This window comes from Tyto alba, unplaced genomic scaffold, assembly GCF_018691265.1.
Source record: "Tyto alba isolate M040663 unplaced genomic scaffold, T.alba_DEE_v4.0 Super-Scaffold_8, whole genome shotgun sequence".
Classification (NCBI taxonomy): Eukaryota; Metazoa; Chordata; class Aves; order Strigiformes; family Tytonidae; genus Tyto; species Tyto alba.
Window position 1 is genome coordinate 24071568 of NW_024881329.1, and position 19998 is coordinate 24091565.

The 19998-nt window shown below is 51.5% G+C and overlaps 2 protein-coding genes across 4 annotated transcripts; both read left to right on the forward strand.

Annotated features, from left to right (window-relative positions):
* Nucleotides 1–1716: 1716 nt before the first annotated feature.
* On the forward strand, nucleotides 1717–5493 carry LOC116960145 (protein AF1q-like). 2 transcript variants are annotated; one of them, XM_032986890.2, is made up of 2 exons: nucleotides 1717–1885; nucleotides 3640–5493. In XM_032986890.2, the coding sequence occupies exon 2, from the start codon at nucleotides 3647–3649 to the stop codon at nucleotides 3914–3916; it is 270 nt and encodes an 89-aa protein (XP_032842781.1). In that variant the 5' UTR covers nucleotides 1717–1885; nucleotides 3640–3646; the 3' UTR covers nucleotides 3917–5493. The 2 variants fall into 2 exon arrangements, with proteins under 2 accessions (XP_032842781.1, XP_042641541.1); XM_042785607.1 differs by lacking the exon at nucleotides 1717–1885 and adding an exon at nucleotides 2329–2460.
* An 870-nt stretch (nucleotides 5494–6363) lies between these two features.
* On the forward strand, nucleotides 6364–18818 carry GABPB2 (GA binding protein transcription factor subunit beta 2). 2 transcript variants are annotated; one of them, XM_042785585.1, is made up of 10 exons: nucleotides 6364–6439; nucleotides 8168–8230; nucleotides 8487–8629; nucleotides 9715–9882; nucleotides 10020–10214; nucleotides 10609–10759; nucleotides 13733–13846; nucleotides 15186–15371; nucleotides 16847–16980; nucleotides 17791–18818. In XM_042785585.1, exons 3-10 carry the CDS (start codon nucleotides 8516–8518, stop codon nucleotides 18079–18081), a joined length of 1353 nt encoding a protein of 450 aa, XP_042641519.1. In that variant the 5' UTR covers nucleotides 6364–6439; nucleotides 8168–8230; nucleotides 8487–8515; the 3' UTR covers nucleotides 18082–18818. The 2 variants fall into 2 exon arrangements, with proteins under 2 accessions (XP_042641519.1, XP_042641518.1); XM_042785584.1 differs by having other exon boundaries at nucleotides 8490–8629.
* The last annotated feature ends 1180 nt before the right edge of the window (nucleotides 18819–19998 follow it).

Below are 19998 nucleotides of genomic sequence, written 5' to 3' on the forward strand. Positions count from 1 at the left end.
CGGGAGTGTCCCTTCCTGTGGGTCCCCAGCCTGCTTGGAGGGACCCACGCAGGGGACTCCCCTGGGTGAGCCCCAGCATGTCCCTTCCCACGTCAGCCCCCAAATCCCGGCCATCCCCATCGCTCCCACTCCAGAAGTCCCGAACAAGGCGGCACTGTCCCCGCTCAGTCGGGTCTCTGTCCTGCGCCTGTCCTGAGCCGTCGGGGCGGCCCTGGCTGATAATGCCCTGAGTGTTCGAGACCTCGTGTCGGCTGAAGAGCCCTTTTTTGTTTTTTTGGCTTCTCGTGCTGCCAGAGGACATTGTCCCCCAGTACAGCCCCTCCCGACAATGAGTCCATCGGGTCTGGGCAGCCCTCTCAAAACCACCGGGCCCAAAACTGCTGCGGTGAAGAGATTTCAGTCCCTGCGGCACGGAGGGACCCCGCAGCGCCACGGCCCCCGTCTTCCCCTGCAGGGTTTGGCCCCAGGTCCCTTCTCAGGGAGGGACGTCGCAGGTTTGGGTTGTCACACATGAGCCACCCCCTTTCAGTAGGTGACACCCTGCAGCGAAGGGATGGGTCACATCCAGCTCCCTGCGGAGTCACCCAGCCAAGCTGCACCCCATGGCCTCGGGGATCCCCAAAACCACAGCAGCTCAACTCCCCGGAGGGATCAGCATCCTCCACCGGGCCCCCTGTTGGCATTTTCCCTGTGCTGGGCACTGGAGGGGCTGAGCTGAGGCTGGGTCTATTTAGGAGGGGGACACGGGATCCTCTTGGCTCACAGTGTCAGCGGGGAGAGGAGGAGGAGGAGGAGGAGGCAGAAATAGCCCAGCTAAAAGCTGAGCACTGGCGAAAGGACTTGGCACTGGCTGCACACAGGGAGCAGGGAGGAAAAGGGAGGAAAAAAAAATCCCTAAAGCCTCAAAGGAATGTTGATCCCAGGCAAAGCCCAGGGGAGAGGGTGAGGGGTGCTCTCAGCCTTTCAGGGGCATGGATCCAGCCTGTGCTCCCCCAAAAAAGGGTGTTTTGGGGCTCAGTGGTGGCCGGGGCAGGGAGATTCACAGGTCTGCTGGGTGGCATTGGGGTTTTCTTTGCTGTCCTGCTGCCGTCCCACCGACACCGCATCAGTTCGGGGGCCGTGGTGATGGCCCAGTGCTCACAGGGGCTGTGGTGGGGAGCGGGGGGCAGGAGGACTGCATGAGGTGCCCCCCACCCCTTGGTTCAAAGCAGCCCTTCTCCCAGCCCTGGCAAAGATGCCGGCTTTGGGTGTCTCCCTCCTATTTCTAGCTCGACGTCTGGCTTCAGACACAAAGCCGAGATATTTTTGCCATGCAGCATCAGGACCAAACACCTCCAGACTCAGCAACGCCACAAAAAAAAAAAAATCCTTTTTTTTTTTGCACTAAACCTCCCTATGTTTGACCTGCAGCGTTCTCCAACAACCCAAGGTTCAGAGGTACTGCAGCACCTCATTTCTTTGCATGCAGGTAAAAAAGAAACCCTTCACGAGCACCTTGGAGGCTGAAAATGATCTGTTACCCCCCCAAATCCTGATCTGGAGGCTTCAGGAGTGAACTGAGAATCGCTGCGGGAAATCTCCCATCCTCCATAGGTTTAATATATCCCTGTCCTGGGGGTCCAGCACGCAGGATCCCCTCCTGCGCGTCTGCGTCGGCTGTCCTCCCCTCCCAGGCGCGGGTGGGAGCCGCTGACTCATCTGCCCATCGTCCCCCCCGCCCCCCCCCCCCCCCGACGAAGGGGAATTCATCGAGCGGCTTCGAGGGGCTGCATTGCAGACCCAGACGCGCCAGCAGACAAAAGCGACGCTGCGACGCCCGCGGCTTCCCAGCACAAAGAGCCCGGCCGGCACCGAGTCCGTCCATCCCTCTGTCCATCCTCGCCAGGTAAGGGATGGTGGGATGTGGGTGGAGGGGGATGAAGAGCAAGAAGATACTTTGTTTTTGGAAGAGATTTGGGTGGATGGGGGTGTTGGCACCCTGGGATTTTTTTTTTTTTTGGGGGGGGGGGGGGAGGGATGTGATCAACAACCAGCCAGGATTAACCAGACGAAGGTGGTTTTGCCCCCAAGGGACAAGCAGACCACACTCATTCCTGGGGAGATGCTCTTTCTTGGGGGTGACAGGCATCAGGGAGGGTTTTTTCCCCTCATATTGATTGCCTTTTCTGGAGATTTTAGATTTTTATCCCTTGTCACTAAACCCCCTTTTCCCCCTCTTTGAAGCTTTAAAACCCATTGTCCACAACATCCATCACCATTAAATCATTCACTGCTGTTGTGCAGAAAGATATCCAGGGATATATCCCTGGGGAGGAGGCTATTTCAAAGCACCGTGGCTCGATTTACCCAGGGGTGACACAGGAGCCTTTCATAGCCTCTGAGCTACATCGGGAACCTTAAATTTAGCAGCCGGTCACCCCGCATCGCACGGACGGGGAGCGAGGGAGGGCGTGATTTGAGGTATGTCTGAATCATCCTTTAGGATTCCCATTCCCAGGCTTAAAACAGCAGAATCAGTAGGAAAAGAAGGATATTTTGGGTCGGCTGGTTGATTTTTTTTTTTTTTTTCCCCCACCTCTGTTGCCAAATGCGGGGAGGTGAATGACATAATTCTGCCAGGGAAAAGCAAGTCAGCACAGCAGTGACTCAGCTCAGGCCATGCCGTGCCGGAGAAAATGCTGAACCACGGCTGCTCCTGCTCTTTCCCAATTCTCTGTGGATTGGGGTGGGGTTGCGGGAGGGGCTCTGCGGCACAGCACGGCGGGGCGGCACGGCATGGCGTGGCAGGATGGCACAGCACAGTGGCATGGCAGGCTGGGGTGACATGGCACAGTGGGGTGGCACGGCAGGGTGACACGGCATGGTTGGGATGGCATGGCACAGCGGGGTGCGTGGGCTGCAATGGCAACACCAAGCAATGCTTCTTCCAGTCCCTTCTAGAGGGTTCGGTCACGGTCCCCTGGGGCAACGCGATGCCACGCAGGCCGGGGAGGGTGGGGCTGGCGTGGGCTCCGTGGGCAGTGGGGGGATGCACAGGGACCCCTCCTCACTGCCTGCTCCATGGGGGGCTTGGCACAGGGAAAGCACGAGACCCTTTTGCACTGTTTGGTGGAAAAAGGGTTCACTTGGATCCGGTTTCTGTCCCTCCTGGCAGAGAGGGATGTGGGGGACAGACTGCCCCTGCTCCCCCTCCACTGATTCCCCCTCACAGGCATCGAGGTGCCCAGGATAGATGCCGGGAGATGCGGTTGGGAGGGGGCTCACCCCCGCCCTGGCCTTCCTTCCCACGCTCCCCTTTGTGTGGATGGGGAAACTGAGGCACAGAGTGATGAGTCCCATTGCACGCCCCTCCAAAATACAGCTCAGAGAAGGGCTGTGACCAAGGCCATGGACCAAGGCCAAGACCTCAGCAGCAGGGCTCAAGTCTGCACTTAGTCCCAGCCTAGAGTCAAACCTCCATGGCACCACACTCTCCTGCCCCATCAATATTTTTTTTTTGGGGGGGGCGGGTATCCTGTGGGATTTGGTCAATAAGGCAATACCTGAGAGTTTCTGCTGCTTTGGGGCAAATCCTGTCCCTTTGGTAGAGCTTTTCTCCTTTTCTTCTCTTCTCTCCCCTCACTCCCTTCACCTTCACAGCCCGAAAATGCTGGACACCATCAGCAGCCAGTACGATTCCTTCATCTACTGGAGGATGCCGATCCCACGGCTGGATGTGGCAGAGCTGGAGGGGCTGGGGCTCAGCGACATGGCCCTCTACAAACCCAAAGGAGGGCTGGGCAAGCTCGTCGGCGAGCGGGATCGGGACAGCCAGGACATCTCCGAAGAAGAGGACAATCTGCTGCAGTTCAATAGCTTTAATTTCTGGAGAGCCCCTATCGCCAGAATTAGCTCATTAGATTTCGATCTAATTTGAAGTCCTTCTCTCTGCTCTTCTTCACCCCCTCTGCCCTCTCCCTCTCTGCTAGGCATGCCAAGATTTGGTTTTGTTGTCCGTTTGGAGGTTGTTTTTTGTGTTTCTGGGCAGTTCTTGACATCACTAATTAACTCAGCAGTTCACCCTGGCCCTGATGGTGATGGGCTCCCCACAAAGCTTCACCCTCTCTCTACCTTCCCCCTCTTTTCTTCCCTTCTTGAGTCAGTGCTGGAAATACCACGACGGTGCAAGCAGGGGGTAACAGCACAGGGGGCAAATAGGAGGGGAGAGGGCAGAAGCAGACAACCCATTGCCCCACGTCTGCAATGCCAGCAGGTGCGGGAGGTGCTGGGGGCTCCTGCCACCCCCCCGCATCCTGTGGCTGTGTGACCATGGGCATCCCCGTGCTCTGGGACGAGCGGTTCAGCTCATTTCTCGTGTGCTTTTTTAAGAAACTCATTTGTGCAAAGAGAACGGCGCAGGACTGATGGGAATCGTCTTTGTTTTGCAGAAAGCACTGTCCCAGCTCTTCTCCCAGGGACGCAGAGACCCTCTGTGCTCCCCTGGCCCAGTTTCTCCAAAAGCCGCTTCGCTCCTTATTCCTCCCATCGGGAATGCAAGGTGTAAGAGGCAGGTTTGTGCTCGGATCTCGGGCACATTTCTTTCTTAAAAGAAATCATCTCTTTGAGCCTTGTGGCTTTGAGCCCAAGCAGGAGAAATGATGGCCAGGAGGGTAAATACACATGGAAATGCTCTGACTTTGCTTGGTGGGATCCAGGCTGGATGTTCAGGGCCAGAAATTTTATTTTTTTCTTCTTTTTTTATCCCCCATGTGCTTTATCCCAGGCATGACTCCTGAGTGGGACAGAGGCTGGGCGCATCGTGGGGTCCAGATGGGTAACGCAGGCTGAACTGAAAGAAAGATAAGATGGAGAATTTAGTTTGATCTTACCCCAAAATGAAAATGTTTCTGGTTCCCCACCCAATTAATCAATTGCTTTAAAAATAATAACCGAAGATGCTGCATGCACTCAAGTGGAAGCCTTGCATTTTTCTTGTGGAGGTTTTCACCTGTGCTCTCCGTGGGTTGAGGTTTATTTCTGAGCATCATCTCAAAATGGGGGAAAAAATATCCCAACCCCAATCATTTTTGGCTTGTAAACATGTATTTTTTGCCAAAGTTGTTTTCTGGGAGAGGGAACACAACTGGTTTGTCTTCTTCAATGTACTTTTTTTAGGTTTAATTGGGGTGAAGTTGTGATGTGGAACATCCTGAAACTGTCCTGAGAGGTGGGGGGGGCACATGGCCAGGGGAAGGCTGAAGCAGCATTTAAAAAGCACCCCAAAAAAAGAAGGAAATATTGGAAAAAATCTACACTCTATTATGACAAAGGAGCACAGCTCTCCTGCAACATCCAGAAATGACCCAGCCTGCTGACTTTGAACCACCTGTGTAAAACTAGAGGTGAAAAATGTAAACTCTCCAATGCAGAGCTGTTTGATTTCTGTGTTCCCAGCTGGGAAAACACGCAGAAGTATTTATTATGAAACTCTAAATAAAATGATTTAAAACCATACACATTCCTGTGGACACTTTAAAAATCCATGTAGAGAAGCATCAAGTTCTTTCCACAATTTGCCATTAAATTATTTTAAATCTTTTTATGGTGAGCTGAGAACTGACACGATAACATGTACCCACACGTCTCTGCAAGTGCTGTGGATGATTTAAGTGTGGAAAAAGTAAGCCTAGGATTATTTAAATTTAAAAACATTGATATTATTTAAACTTCAGCTTTTCGAAACCCCACAGGAAAACGTCCCAGAGAAGAGAGAGGCCCCAGGGCTTCACATTTACCTCACAACTGACACTCTTAAACATATTAGGGGCGCCGGAGGCGGTAGCGCACCACAGAGAGGGGGGCTTTGGAACCCTTTCTTCAAGGGAACCCACTCCTTAACAGGAAGGCGCTGAGACTTTACCTACATATACATATAAATATATATATTTGTTTATAAACATACACCTACCAAAAGCTCTACCAAGCACAAAACCCGCCTGAGGGCGGAGCCGCCACCCTTTTATACTTGGCGCCTAAAGGCTTCTGCCGGAACTAACTGCAGGGACGCATCACCTTCCTCCGCATCAACCTGCACAGCGAACCTTACTGATATTCTTCCGCTAGAGAAAAATACTCCCCCCTTTAGGGCCCCCCCGTTGCTCGCCGCCCTCCTCCAGGCCCCCGGGAGGAGACGGAACCAAGGGAAAGGATGAGAAATTCCCTAATCCCGCCCCGTGCCCCCTGCGACAGAGCGAGAGCAGCTCCAACCCGCCCTTCCTCCGCCGTCACCAGCGGACTCTTTGCTGTATCCTTCCGCTGCCACCGCCTGACTTCGCTTCCGGGTCGGCCATTTTGTGTGGCCGCGGCGGGAGGGGCGGGAACAGCCGCGAAGAGGGGATGAGGGGGGCGGTGCCGCGCGCCGGGAACAGCCGCGTGCCTGGGGGGGGGCCCGAGCCGCCGCGTGAGTGGGGCCGGGGGGCGGCGGGGAACCCCCCCGTGAGGGAAAGGGAACCCCCCCCCCCCCATGAGGGAAGGGGTGGAGGTCTGAGGAGGGGGGACCCCTGTGGGGGAGGGACCGGGGTCTGTGTGTGTCGGGGGGTGGGGGTGTGTTTTGGGGGGTCCCGTCGGGGTGTTCGTATGGGGGCGGCACGGGGGGGGGGGGGGGGGGGCTGCCCCGGGGGAGCCGGAGGGGGGTCCTCGACCAGGGGAGGGGAAAGGGGCACCTGTGTCCTGCAGGGAGGGGGGCCCGGGAGGGGTTTGGGGGGGCCCGGGAGGGGTTTGGGGGGGCCCGGGAGGCAGGGCTGCAGGGCTGACCCCCCCCCCCCGCCGGCTGTGCAGAGGGAAGTTCAGGGGTTTGGGGAAGCGTGAACTTCCCTTTTCCTTCTGAAATGTGGCGAAGGGGGGCTGGAGGAGTTTGTCAACAGCAGCCCCAGCTGCGAATACTGTAAATAATTAAAAAAAAAAAAAAAGAGAGGGAGCCGCAGACTTAAATCCTCCCTGAAATTATCCAGCTGGGAAGAGAGCGGGAATGCAAGGCCTCCAAATAATTAATTAGTGACAAAGGTTCCGTTTAACACCAGGAGAGAAACTAATGGTTTTTGTTAATGATCCAGCTTCTTTCTTTTCTAAACACACACAAGTATGTAAGCTGGTGGTTAACTTTGCGAATGCAGAATTCGGTGCAACAACTCATGCCCGGAAAGCATGCAAGTGTTTTCAGCGTGGGCGATGAGAAGGAACATTTAAAAAATATTCTCTGTCTCACCAGAATTGAGAAAAGGGGGAAAAAAAAACCCCTAAACTGGAAAGTCCTAAAGGGCAGAGAGGTTGTGGTAGTCAACACATGCATCATAAATGCGTCGGAGGCCCTGATTGCAGAGTCAACTCTTGAGTAACTGCTCTGGGCTCTTGACTTCCAAGCCTCAGGTGTCACACGTAATAACTGCACGCTCAGAAAAAGCTACACACGGAAAATAGCCGTATAAATTGAGATGTGTGTGTGGAGGGAGGTGATGTGGGCAGTGTATCCCGGTGAGAGTAAGGGGTGAGGTTTGCAGTTCAGCTTTACTTTCAAGGGCTTGTGCTGGTCCTGCTGGTCACTGAGGACAGGGTGGGATGTTTCTCTTGAAAGAGCAAGAAATAAGAAAGACAGAAATAGAGCTTCCAGCTATTTCATAGAACTGTAATTGAAGGAGGAAAATCGGTCGAGGGCCTCGGTGCTGTTGGGGTGGCCGTTAGGCTGGGTGGCACGGTGCCCGTTTGCGCAGACGTTGGTTTGTAGCCGCTTTACTGAACGTGGTACCTGAGTTAATGGGTAGATGTTAAAGTCAGCCTTTGGTAGGACTGGGGTACCAGCGTAACCCTGTCGTTGAGAAAAATGCTGTAGTTCACCATTGCTGCAATTATGCTGTGTTTTATGTAGCTTGGAATAAATAAAAACGCAGTTATCCGGTACATTGAGCACAGCTTTTGGGTTCAGCTCCTTTCATGACCTTGAACGAGTCACTGGAGTTACCAAGGTTTGTTTTATTCTCTGCCAGCAGAGAACAGGGAGAGTTCCCCCATGCTTAGTTGCTAGCGCTGGGGTCAGCGAGAGTGTCTGGGAGATTAAATCGTGTTCTTAAAGCGCTTTAAAAATCAAAATGACATTGTGTACAGGGTGTGAACAGCTTCGCTGTTGCTTTTCTAGGTTCTGCTCTTGCAACTGGATCCACATGGGCAAGTCTTCATGTCTGTGCAAGGCGCTGTTGAGGTAAACGGGATTTTTCAGGAGCTTGGGTGACTTGTGGTGTGTGCCCCGTTTGCTGAGCCTGTGTGCTGCCTTTGCTTGACGTTTTCGGGCATGAAACTGGAAAATGTGATAAATATTTATGCCCGTTTACCGATCATGTTGGGCCTGGTTCTGTACGGGAAGATGGCGTGTCCAGATGGGCTGTAGTTAGACAGCACTTTTAAAAATGTCTCTGCCTCACTGCTCTTTGTTTTTTTCCCATTTCTTGCCTCTAAAGCAGCTTTCAGCAAATACCTGCTCCCATGTATGAAGATGTCCTTAGTGGACCTAGGGAAGAGGTTGCTAGAAGCAGCTCGCAAAGGCGAAGATGACGAAGTGCGAAAGCTGATGGCGAGCGGTGCCCCCTTCACCACCGACTGGGTACGTCGGGGAGCGGACGCTGGTTTTCCACGCAGAGCGGGGGGCGCGTGTGCTTGAACCTAAAGGATGCAGATGGAAATCGGAGCGGTAAAACCAGAGTGTGGATTGGCAGAAAATGCATCTCTGGATTTCTGTGGTGGAGCAGATTCCAGATGAAGCACTTGGTAACCCAAAACATTCCCCAGGCAAAGATGAGTTGATGCTTCTGTAAAGAGTGGTCTCCACCTAATGCGGGAGAGCAGAATCACAGGGACTGTGCTGTCCTGGACAGCAACATACACAGGCTTTGGTGCTTTAAGAAATGCAGTTTCCAGCAGCTAAGTGATGATGAGTCAAGTCAAATTGGAAAAACAGTTAAACCTCTCAGTAATAGGAAGTTCTCTTAAGAATGCTTTTTAAAATTGTTTGAATTTTCTCAGTCAAGAGACTCATTTTTGGGTTGTGTGTTGTTTTTTTTTTTTTTTTTTGTTTCCTTAAAAAAACCGAAACCCTGAAAACAAACCAGCATATACTGGGTTGGAAAGGAAATAGAAGCCTTAATGAAACTGAAGTTGGATAAACAGGGAACCAGAGTATAATGAACAAGCCATTGGTAGCTGTTTTCCATCACAACTATCTTCGTTTCCTAACTTGCCGGTCTGTTCATTCATAACTTCACGAGGTGAAGGAATGAACTGTATCGAGAGGAAGCAGAGCCTAGTGATATTGTAAAACTGCCCTTTTCTGAACAGTGGTGAAATTATCTGTCGCGATAGTGAAATGGCAGAGCTGTTCTGCTGTGGTTTGAAAAAGAAGCAGAGTGATGCTCAGGGATAAGTAAGTGGCACAGTAGAGACAGTAAACTATGTTTGATCGTCAGATTATCTGATAATGTAAGGATCCCTAAAGAGTTGTTTGAGGTTTATCAGGAAAATTATTGGATGTGCAGCCCCCTATTTCTGAGTGGAGAAAAAAAAAGGTTAAATTAATTTCTTCCAGAAGCTTTGTCATTTTAACTACTGCCGGACATACACGTGGTGATTACTGTGGCTGTCCTCTCTCGCTGTGAGCAGACAGTGACCCTTCTAAATTAAATTAACATGCAGCTCGGGACGTCGCCGCTTCACCTGGCTGCCCAGTACGGCCACTATTCGACAGCAGAAGTGCTGCTCCGCGCTGGTGTCAGCAGAGATGCCCGAACAAAAGTGGACCGGACACCACTACACATGGCTGCGGCCGACGGGCACACTCACATTGTGGAACTGCTGATTAGGGTGAGGATGGCAAATCGGCTCTGACTTGAAGGCTGGTCTAAATCACCCTTGGAGTTCAGTGCTGATGTCTCTGTTTAAACGCGAGTGCAGGCACCGCCTTTAAGGAGCGTAAGACAAGTAATGCTTATTTCTTTCAGAACGGGGCTGATGTAAATGCCAAGGACATGCTGAAGATGACTGCTCTGCACTGGGCGACAGAGCACAACCACCGAGACGTCGTAGAGCTGCTCATCAAATACGGAGCTGATGTCCATGCTTTCAGCAAGTTTGATAAATCGGCTTTTGATATTGCTTTGGACAAGAACAATCCAGAGACTCTGGTAATGCTACAGGTGGGTCGAGGAGGGAGAAACTTGTTTGTAATTCTCTGCCCCACAACTGCATCTACGCTAGAGTGAGAGGGATCCTGTTGTGTCCGATGAGATCATTTTCTGTTTGCAGGGAGAACAGGAAATATGGAGGTGGGTGAGGTTTGGTTTATTTCTAGACCGACCAGTGTGTATCTGCTAGGACGCGGTGGGTGATGGGGTTCTCTTGCGATGGGGCTTTATTGCCACGCGTCTGGCAGGGTTGTAGCGTAAGTTGACAAGTTTAGGTGGCAGTTTTGTCACAGAGTTTGCACTGCTGTCCCTGATGCGCTGCAGAGAGAAATGATCTGCCTCCGAAATGTTTCAAGGATGCTAATTACTGCATGATGGATCTACACCTGACCCCTCTCTTTCCTAGGAAGCGATGCAGAACCAGGTAAACACTCATCCAGAGAGAACGAATCCCATCACCAACACTGTGACTCTCACTTCACCGTTCATTCTTACACCAGGGGAAGTTCTCAATCTCGCTAGTCTCATCTCTTCAGCAAATGCCAAAACAACCTCAGGTAAGGTTTTATGTGACCATGAGTGGGAAAGTCGTGAAAAAAAGTTCCTAAGACTGCTTACCAGTAGAGGGCAGATGGTCATTTAGTAGAGGAAAAGTGGTGAAGTACAGCCAAGCACACCCAGCTACTGCTTCCTGCCCCAGAATTTTTGCAGTCGAAGGTAACAAAGCAGATTTTTAGCTGATGTAAATAAAGGTGGTGCCACTGTGCGTGGCAGAGCTCTGCTGAGCTCAGCTGTGGGGCTGCTCCAGGTCTGTTACGAGCAACAGAGCTTGAGAAAATGGATTTGGCCGATGGCAACAGAGGAATAATGAGAATTATTGCCTGTGCCAAATCCTGAGCACTGCAGAGCGGTTGGGGAACAGTTTGCTTTGTTCTTTACTGGCTACAGGAGTTGAGGGAATGTTTTGCTGTATGTAAATGTTGAGTAAGGAAATTGCAGAATAAGCAGGTCTCTTGGATATGTAGATTACTCCTTATTTCTTCTGTCCCACATGTTAGATGGAAATAATTAGGTTCCGTATTGTTCTGTGAGCCTTATTTTGATGGGGGAAACACTTAACTTAAGGCTGAGTGCAAATTCTTTTTGTTTAGTTCCAATTTTAATATCTTAAAGTGAATTTTCTGTATTTGGGGAAATCCAAACCATTGTTTCTTTTCAGTCTCAAGGAGGCTACTAAATACAAGTTTTGTGAAGCTATTTGGCCTCATCCTGCAAACACTTCTGCATGTGAGTAATTCTTTGGTTAGCGGGACTGTTCACATGCGTGAATGTTTGCTTATTAGCTACAGAGTGCTTTTAAAACCCCGGATACTGGTGTTCTGCAGTCCCACCCAGACCTCTCTGCATCTGCCTGGCCACAGCGACTGCAGCAACACTCCCGACTTGCTCTCAAAGCTTTCGGGACTGCTCGCAGCTTTGAGGCACTGACAAGCCCTGTTTTAGAAGGGGAAAAAATGACCCAAAGTGTTCCTCTTCCACTTGTGAGGAAAATGCAGTGTGACTGGCACACAACATCTTCAGTCAAGGACATTCCACAAACTCCCAGGGACATAAAACTTGGGATTTTTGTGCCCGGCTGCCACTCTGGCCACGTTGGCATCGCTGTCCCTGCCCGCGGATCGGGCTCTGCCTGGACACCAGGTCGGAGTCACAGAGACCGACGCCGTGCTGAAAGGCGGTTGGAAAACTGCTGATTTCCAGCTTAAAACACATTCACAGCCTGCTCAGACCTCCTCCTGGTGCAAATGCAGCCCTTTAGTTGAAACCCTTCTTCTTTTCCGTCTCCTCCATCCCTTTGATGTGGAAATCAATCCTGTCCCCTCTCTGCCTTAATTTCCCTGGGCTAAGCGAGCCGGTTCCCCGAGTCCCTTGAATCCATCCGGGGTGTGTGGGTGAGTGGCTGCAGGCTGCTCTCCACGTGAGCTCCGGGCCCTGCAAATCCCCCTCTCACTGCACCTCTCCTGCTATATCCTGCAACGTAATCGCCTTTGTCAGCGCCACAGCACGGCGGCCGCTTATTGTCCGTATGTGACTGGACTGAAATACCCTGGGATTTTCCCCTCATGACACTTCAAGCATCCGTAATAGTCGGTCAGCTTGAAAATACCTGGTGTCCCCTGCTCTAGGCCATGCCAGGAGGTTTTTTTCCTCATTTCCCACAAGAGGGCATCAGCGACTGCACCTTCGTTATAACAAAAATCTCTCTTCGTTAACACAGCCAATAATTTTTCTTATCTCTCTTAAATTCCCATGTCTTCCGTTATTAAAAACGTTTTTTTAAATGGGAACGAATATCTTTAGCTGGTCTGAAGCAATCTGGTTTCAGACTGCTGAAAACAGCTGCGAGGCCTGTGGTATTTTCACGTGCCTAGCCCAAGGCCTTTTGAAAATACTGTTCTTTGAAAATAGGTCCCTCTAACCTTTGTGAAATCAGGAGCTGGTGAGAAAGAAAATAGGTTGCAAGGGTTAAGGCAGGGGAACTTTAGGTGAACTTCCCTTTGTGTGCTTATAATCTATTTATCTGCCCTGGCAGTGAGGTACAGGATCTCTTTTTTTTTTTTTTTTTTTTTTTTTGAAAGAGAACTGTGGGTTACACGCACTGAGTTTGGGCCCGTTTAGTTAATTTCCTGTTCCATTCTTACTAAGTCTGCCTTTGAATAGGAATTACTGTGGTCAATTGGAGGAAGAAACATTGTTTTTTGGAACTGAGAAGACTTGTTTATCTTGTTCAAATCAATACCCCAGTGCGGTAACCGGGGTCTTTCCGTTACTGAACCTGAGAGGGGAGGAAGAAAGGACCTGCGCGCGTAGCTGATTTCTGCCCTTGAGCAAAAGGCTTCTGCTAAAAACGTGTGGCCCGTGAAGTCGTGCTGAAGACTGTACTTGGAGACTTTCCCAGCTCAGGAAGAGCTGGGGTGCTGTCCTTTACTCGTGATAGCCAACGAGTTAATATATTCTTTAGCTCTGGCAGTTTTTGCCGGTTGCGGTACGACGTGCAGCCAAGTCCTTACGTGCGTAGCGACCGCCCTGCGCAGCATCGGGCAGGCTGGGAGCGGCGCGAGGAGCGCCCGGGTCTGCAGGGCCGAGCCAGCCTGCCTTTCCAGAGCTCTGACAGAGGAGCTGCAGCAGACGGGCTCACGTTTGCTGGGCTGCGGGTTCCGCGATGCGGGAAGAGCTTTCATTAAATGCTTGCTGTAAATTTGATTGCAAGTATCGGAAAATATTCACGGTCTGTCCTGAAGTAGTAGCCAAGCCCTTTTTGCAGTTAGTGGTAGGAGAGGCACTTCATGAAAAATGATCTGTACCACCTCCCTTTCCCCGCTGACCAGTGTGAGGAGCCCAGAAAATGCTTCATAGCTGGTGTCTTGATCTCTGGATGACAGAATTGTCGCGTTCTGACTGTGTTATTCGCTGTTTGGATGTGGCAGGTCCCGACAGTCCTTCAGTTTGCCCTCATCTTTCCCAACCAGGTGACTCGCATGTCTCTACGATGCAGTTTTCCAATTCAACGACCTCTGTGCTTGCCACGCTCGCGGCCCTCGCTGAAGTATCGGCACCGCTTTCCCACTCAAACAGAGACACAGGTAGGGGAGAGCAGGCAGGAGCCACTTCCAGTCTGTGGAGTTCTAGCGAGTATCTTGCCAGGAGATCAAAAGAAATTTAAGATGTGGAAGTGAATTTGCCTTCTGTCAGGGTAAGGAGGAGATGAATGTAAATATTTGTGAAGCAGGGGGTTGATTTTGTTTATTTTTTTTTTTTTAATCCCAGTTCAAACTTAATTAAAAAGCCAGCAACTGTTGCCAGTAGAAGTAACTTCATTTTTATTAACCCGAGTCTGACCATGACATCGCAGTATGTTGCTCTTGACGTGCTTTAGCACTTATATAAAAAAGAAAAAAACCCGAAAGCTCTAGAACATAGGTTTACTTAATATTAAAGTAAACATATATAAGTATTTGTTTAAGAAGGAAATTGTGTGAAATGTTTTCTGTCCCCAGTTTGCTGTAAAATGTTGGTAGTCAACTGATGTTTTGAGTCTCCCGAGGCTCTGGTAACTTCTTACGGAAAGGTTTGGGCGTTTCTTGTGTTTGAGATTTTTATGATCTTTTATGGTATGTTTGTAGAGTGTAACGTTTGACCTTTAATTAACTTCAGATTTAAGAATTTGATAACGCTCAAGTTCAGATAATCCTCTCACCTTGGAATGCGGTTATTTTCCCCAAAGCCAAGCATTTTTCCTAGAGTCTAGAGCCGAGCAATGTGACTTCTTGAAGCTGCTGGTGCCACCGCACCGCTGCCTTGACCCGCGGTGCTGGAGTGTTTTCCTCTGGCAGCCCGAGCGCGCGCAGCAGGTCAGGTCCCCTCTGTTTCCTGCTCTTGCAGCGTGCGCTGGGAGCAGGATGCAGCCGAGGGGTTTGCAATCCTGATTGTTTGTGCGAGCCGTTAAGTCACACAAAAAGTGTCCCAGGGACTTGGGTCGTCCGGCCAAACTAAACAGCCTGCCCATGGTTGCTTTGGCCGTGCTCGTGTGGACGGGGCTCCTGAGGCACAAACTGGTTTTTGCGTGGGGTTTGTCTTGGCTAGAGCTGGGGGAAGGGTCGTGGAAGGCGGCTCTGCAGAGCCAGGTCTGCTTAACAGCTGCCTCCAGCTCTGGGCGTTTTAATTTAATTAATATGCTTGGATGCTAGTACTTACTAATTTACACAAAAAGTGCTGGGTTTACTCTGGAAGAGTTTTCTAAGGTGTAGTGGATTTTATTTTCCTTCCGTAGTAATGTATTTCTCTGTATTTCCAGATTTTTTTTCATGAGCAGGCAGGAGTCTCGAGCTGTGTACTTGAGCTTTTGCACTAGGCTTCAGTTTCTATTCAAGGAAGAGAGAAGGAAACGCTGACTTTGTTTTGGCACTTACTTTATTTCTCAAGGTAAGACGGAGGAAATGGTGGAAGCAAATTCTGTCGATCCTGCCCTACAAGAAGTGGTGGGCAGCGGCGGGCAGCACGTCATCGCCATTGTAACAGACGGGGTTCCCCTGGGCAGCCTGCAAAGCGCCATCCCCCCCAGCAGCCTCAGCCAGCCCTTCATCCTAACCATGCAGGATGGACAGCAAGGTAAGGAGGAGCTGAACTGGGAAGGCAGCGCTGAGGATTAACTTCAAAAAGGGAAAAAAAAAAAAAAAAAGTGAACCCTGCTGAGCCCCCGCAAGGCCGGCGGCCGGTGCGGTCTGGCTTGTCGGCGCTGCGGGGTAACGGATCCGTGCCCGGCGGCTCCAGGGGGGGTTAAACTGTCTGTGGGACTTACGTCAGCGGTAAGGCTGGCCAGCGACTTGTTTGCAGCTTAACACACGCTGCTGCGAGTTAGTGTTTTGCTCTTTGTGTTAAAACCAAACGCCTTTAGTAGAAATGGCGAGTTAGCCGCTGTCTCTTGGGCGGCTGGGCAAAGACGATTCCTTTCTCTTGGGGTGAACTTCCCTGTCTGGGAGTAAATCACTCGGCTGGTGAAACTGCAACCTAGCACCTTGAGCAATCACTCCGTTGTTCTTGTAAAAGTTGGTATTAGGCCATTAATATCAGCTTAGATACACCTTTTTCCCCCATAACTCCTAGGGCAATATCATCTATCAGTTTTACAAGGCAAATGTAAATCCTGTTCAGTAAAGCAGGGCAGAGCTCCAGAGCGCTCGTACAGTGATTTTTTGTTTTGTTTTGTTTTGGTTTGTTTTTTTTGTTTCCTCAAGGGATGTAATTCATCAGCCTTGTCTACTACCGACAATTCTTTTACCATGTCCTGGGGATACTCCATTATTTGGATTAATGTTGGTGCAGAAAAAGAGGATTAGGAAGCAGAGCAGCTCTCCCATAACATGGATACAGTGCCACAGTGTGAGATGGGTTACATCAGTTCTGCCTGTTTACAGACTTCATGAGTGAAAAGCACTTTTCTAAAGCTGTTCAGAATTATTTGCCAAATTACTACAAATAATTCCTGGCTTGTAAACTACTCTTAGTCTAAGGAAGACAAAGGGAGAACTGTTTAGGTAGCGCAACCTTCAGTAGCTCACGTGGTGCCTTTCTCCTCCTTGGTTGGACGAATTCTTGCTACTGGCTTCCCAAAGTGAAAACCCGTGTTTGCAGATTTAAATTGGTTTGTTCTCTAGAGTATTTGCAGCTCTTGCACGCGCTTAAAGCTGATTCAGAGCTTAGCCACTGGGACCGTGCACTGGAATTTTCGAGAAGAGCTTTCTATTCCTCTTGCTTAGCCTGTCTCAGCTATCGCATTACTGAGGCACCAGAATGATAGTTTTTACCTCATACGTTTTCTAAGATGCAAATCTTTGACTTTGGAGTCTGTCAGCCCCGTCATGGTGAAATACTTGGGTATTTCAGAGGCCTGAATTAACAAAAACTGGAAACCCCATCCAGAGCTTCTCTCCTCTTCGGGAAGACATCAGCATTGCCAGTCCACAGGTGTCCTCTTTTTTCTCCAGAACCGCGCTGATGCGCTGACCTCAGAGAAGCCTTTTGAGAAACATCTGTGCAAAAGCATGTCTCGCACTGTATCATTTGTCACCTTTTTAATTTTTCAGTTTTAACTGTACCTGCTGGTCAGGTTGCAGAAGAGACTGTCATTGAAGACGGAGGTGACTCAGAAGAGGAGGAAAAGCCGCTGGCCAAGAAGCAAAAAGTGGAACAAAACGTAGATGACTCGAAGGAGGACAAGGTAGATACTCCTGCTTGTAACTTTGATTGCCGTCGTCTCCCGTGTGTTCCTCTGCTGCGCTGAGGATGCCGGGCTCCTGGTCTGCCAAAGCCACCTCAGACTAGAGACGAGCTGCGCCCTGCTCGCCTGAGCCCGGGGGCGTCTGTAACAAGCTCCCTGCCCTGCCCGCACCCGCTCCTGCGCTAGCAGTGAACGCGCAAGCGGCTGACCGGAGCGATGCTCAGTCGAGTGTAGGTAGGAGAAAAGAGCCAGCTAAACCACTGGTTGCTCTTCTGCCTGTGCTGAAGCTGTAGCTCAGGGTTTTTAGATGAATCGTGCTCGTTTACTAGAATTATTTAATATTTCCTGTAGAAGCGCGACACGTGGGCTGGGTGTCAGCCAAGGCTCAGCTCTTCATAAAGCAGCAGGAATGAGACTCTCTCATTCTCGGTTGGGAGGAAGAACGTTCTCTTCGATTGCCTCTCAACTTCTCAGCACTAATAGCTCTTCAGTTTTCTTGCGTCTTGCTCACACCTGCTTCCAAACTTGGAAATTCATCCCGGTGCGATCACGCGGGACTCCCCAGCCCACCTCCCAGCACGCTGTGGGGACACCCACCAGCCAGGCGGTGCCTCCCTGCGTCCCACTTGCCTCTGGTGACCCGGGCTGAGCTAAGCCAGTTGAGCAGAACTCAGCCCAAGCACCTTCTGGCGCCGCCTTGGAGCATTTTGCTTTTGGGACTCGGAACTCTTGGAGCGCTTGCACACCCCGCTTCCTTCGTGTCGCAGACTGGGCCTCCATCGTGGGCTCTCTCACCTCTGTTTTCTGTAGGGCAGCAGCGTCGAGAGGGAAGCGCTGCAGCAGCAGTTGCAAGAGGCGAACAGGAAGGCTCAGGAATATCGCAGCCAGCTCCGAAAGAAGGAGCGAGAGGCGGAGGAGTACCGGCTGAAGCTGGCGGCCATGGCGAGGCAGCAGCCCAACGGCACCGGGGTGGCGGTGCTCGAGGAGGTCGCCGAGGTGGACCCGCTCGTGGGCACCTCAGAAGACATCAAGGAGTGCGTGCTGTCCATGCTGGAAACGGATCAGCCAACTGATATCGCTGTGGAAACTGTAACCTCCTAATCCTTGGTGACAGACTTGAGTTTTTTTGAAGGAAAGTAACTTTTTTTTTTTTTTTTTTTTTTTTTTTTTTTTTTAAAACAAGGTGCTGCTGGCAAGCGGTGTTGAGAGCAGAGGGCTGTTGGCAAAGCCACCCCATCGCCGGGGGTCGAAGCTTCTCCAGCCGCTCACAGCACAACTCTGCTTTTAGCACGGTGCCGAAAGGTGCTTTTAAAGCTTGACCTTAAGAGATTGGAAGCTTTTTAATGAAATTTTAGCCAGTAGGTGATCTGATGGCTTATTTGGTGATGTCAATACCTGCATTGTTGGGGAGTGGAAAAGAAATACCTCATTGCCAAAGCAGCTGGTATTAGCGCTCAGCTGCCTGGGAATTACAGCACTGAAAACAGACTTTCTGCAATAACTGGAGGTGTCCGCTCCCTTCTGCGAAGTCAAGTGACCGGATCTGGACCTTCAGAAAAAGCAGTCTCTTGAGGTGTTGCTTTAACATCTTCAGAGCTGCAGAGGGGATTTCCCATTTCAGCCAGAAAGTGAATTACAAATTCTTCTTCTTCCAAAACCATGAATTTTTGATTGAGGCAACCTTCAATGCAAGAGCGAAGGCCGGGCTGAGTGTCTGTCAGCTGGAGCATTTCATGATACTGGGGAGTACCATGCTTCGCCCTCTTTGTTTCAGAAACAATTTGGGGGAGCTCCTCCCCTTAACTACCAAAAGGGATCGCAAAAAATTCCACCTCAAATTTATGGTATTTTGCCGAATGTTCCGTTTGACACGTTGGCGCTGAACAGTAGCGTTAGCAAAACTAGACGAACGGCGGTTGCTGCAAGACAGCTTGGGAGTCGAGTTGTCTCTGGAGATCCTGCTCTGGAGCTCATCCTCCTGGGGCACGTGGAAAATCAGGAGATGGTTGCGACGGCCAGCATGGCTTCACCAAGGGCAAATCCTGCCTGATGAATTTGGTGGCCTTTACGCCGGGGTCACGGCGCTGGGGGATAAGGGAAGAGCAACTGTCATGGTCTACCTGGACTTGTGCAAAGCATTTAACGCTGTCCCGCACGACATCCTTGTCTCTAGATTGGACGGGCATGGGTTTGAGGGACGGAGCCCTTGGTGGGTAAGGAAGTGGCTGGCTGGTTGCATTCGTAGAGTCGCAGTCAAGGACTCGATGGCTAAGAGGAGAGCGGGGACGAGCGCCGTTCCTCGGGGGTCGGGGCTGGGCCCGGTGCTGTTTCCCATCTTTGTTGGGACACGGACAGTGGGATCGAGGCCCCCTCAGGAAGTGCCCCGATGGCCCCGAGCTGTGTGGTGGGGGGCACGCTGAGGGCAGGGATGTCACCCCGAGGGACCCGGGCAGGCTGGAGAGGGGGGACCGAGCAAACCTCATGGGGTTCAGCAAGGCCAAGGGCAAGGGCCTGCCTGTGGGCCGGGGCAATCCCCAGCACAAACCCAGGCTGGGCCCTCGAGGAGCAGCTGGAGAGCAGCCCCAAGGAGAGGGACTGGGGGGGTTGGTGGGGGGAAAACTGCCCCTCTGAGGGAGCACCGTGCGCTGGCAGCCCAGAACCCCCCCGTGCCCTGGGCTGCAGCCAGAGCCGGGGGGCAGCAGGGCCAGGGAGGGGATTCTCCCCCTCTGCTCCGCTCTGGGGAGACCCCCCTGCAGTGCTGGGGCCAGCTCGGGGCCCCCAACAGCAGAAGGACCCGGAGCTGCTGGAGCGGGGCCAGAGGAGGCCACAGAGATGCTGGGGGGGCTGGAGCAGCTCCCCTGGGGGGCCGGGCTGAGAGAGTTGGGGGGGTTCAGCCTGGAGAAGAGAAGGCTCTGGGGGGACCCTGAGAGCGGCCTCCCAGGGCTTAAAGGGGGGGCAGGAGAGGTGGGGGAGGGACTCTGGGTCAGGGGGTGGGGATGGGACGAGGGGGGATGGTTT

What these genes read in the sequence shown, in the direction of transcription:
- LOC116960145 (XM_032986890.2), top strand. Translation starts at nt 3,647, where the DNA reads ATGCTGGACACCATCAGCAGCCAGTACGATTCCTTCATCTACTGGAGG.
- GABPB2 (XM_042785585.1), top strand. Translation starts at nt 8,516, where the DNA reads ATGAAGATGTCCTTAGTGGACCTAGGGAAGAGGTTGCTAGAAGCAGCT. An exon ending in CCCCCTTCACCACCGACTGG is followed by an intron (nt 8,630 to 9,714) that starts GTACGTCGGGGA and finishes ATTAACATGCAG; the next exon opens with CTCGGGACGTCGCCGCTTCA. An exon ending in AAATGCCAAAACAACCTCAG is followed by an intron (nt 10,760 to 13,732) that starts GTAAGGTTTTAT and finishes TTTCCCAACCAG; the next exon opens with GTGACTCGCATGTCTCTACG.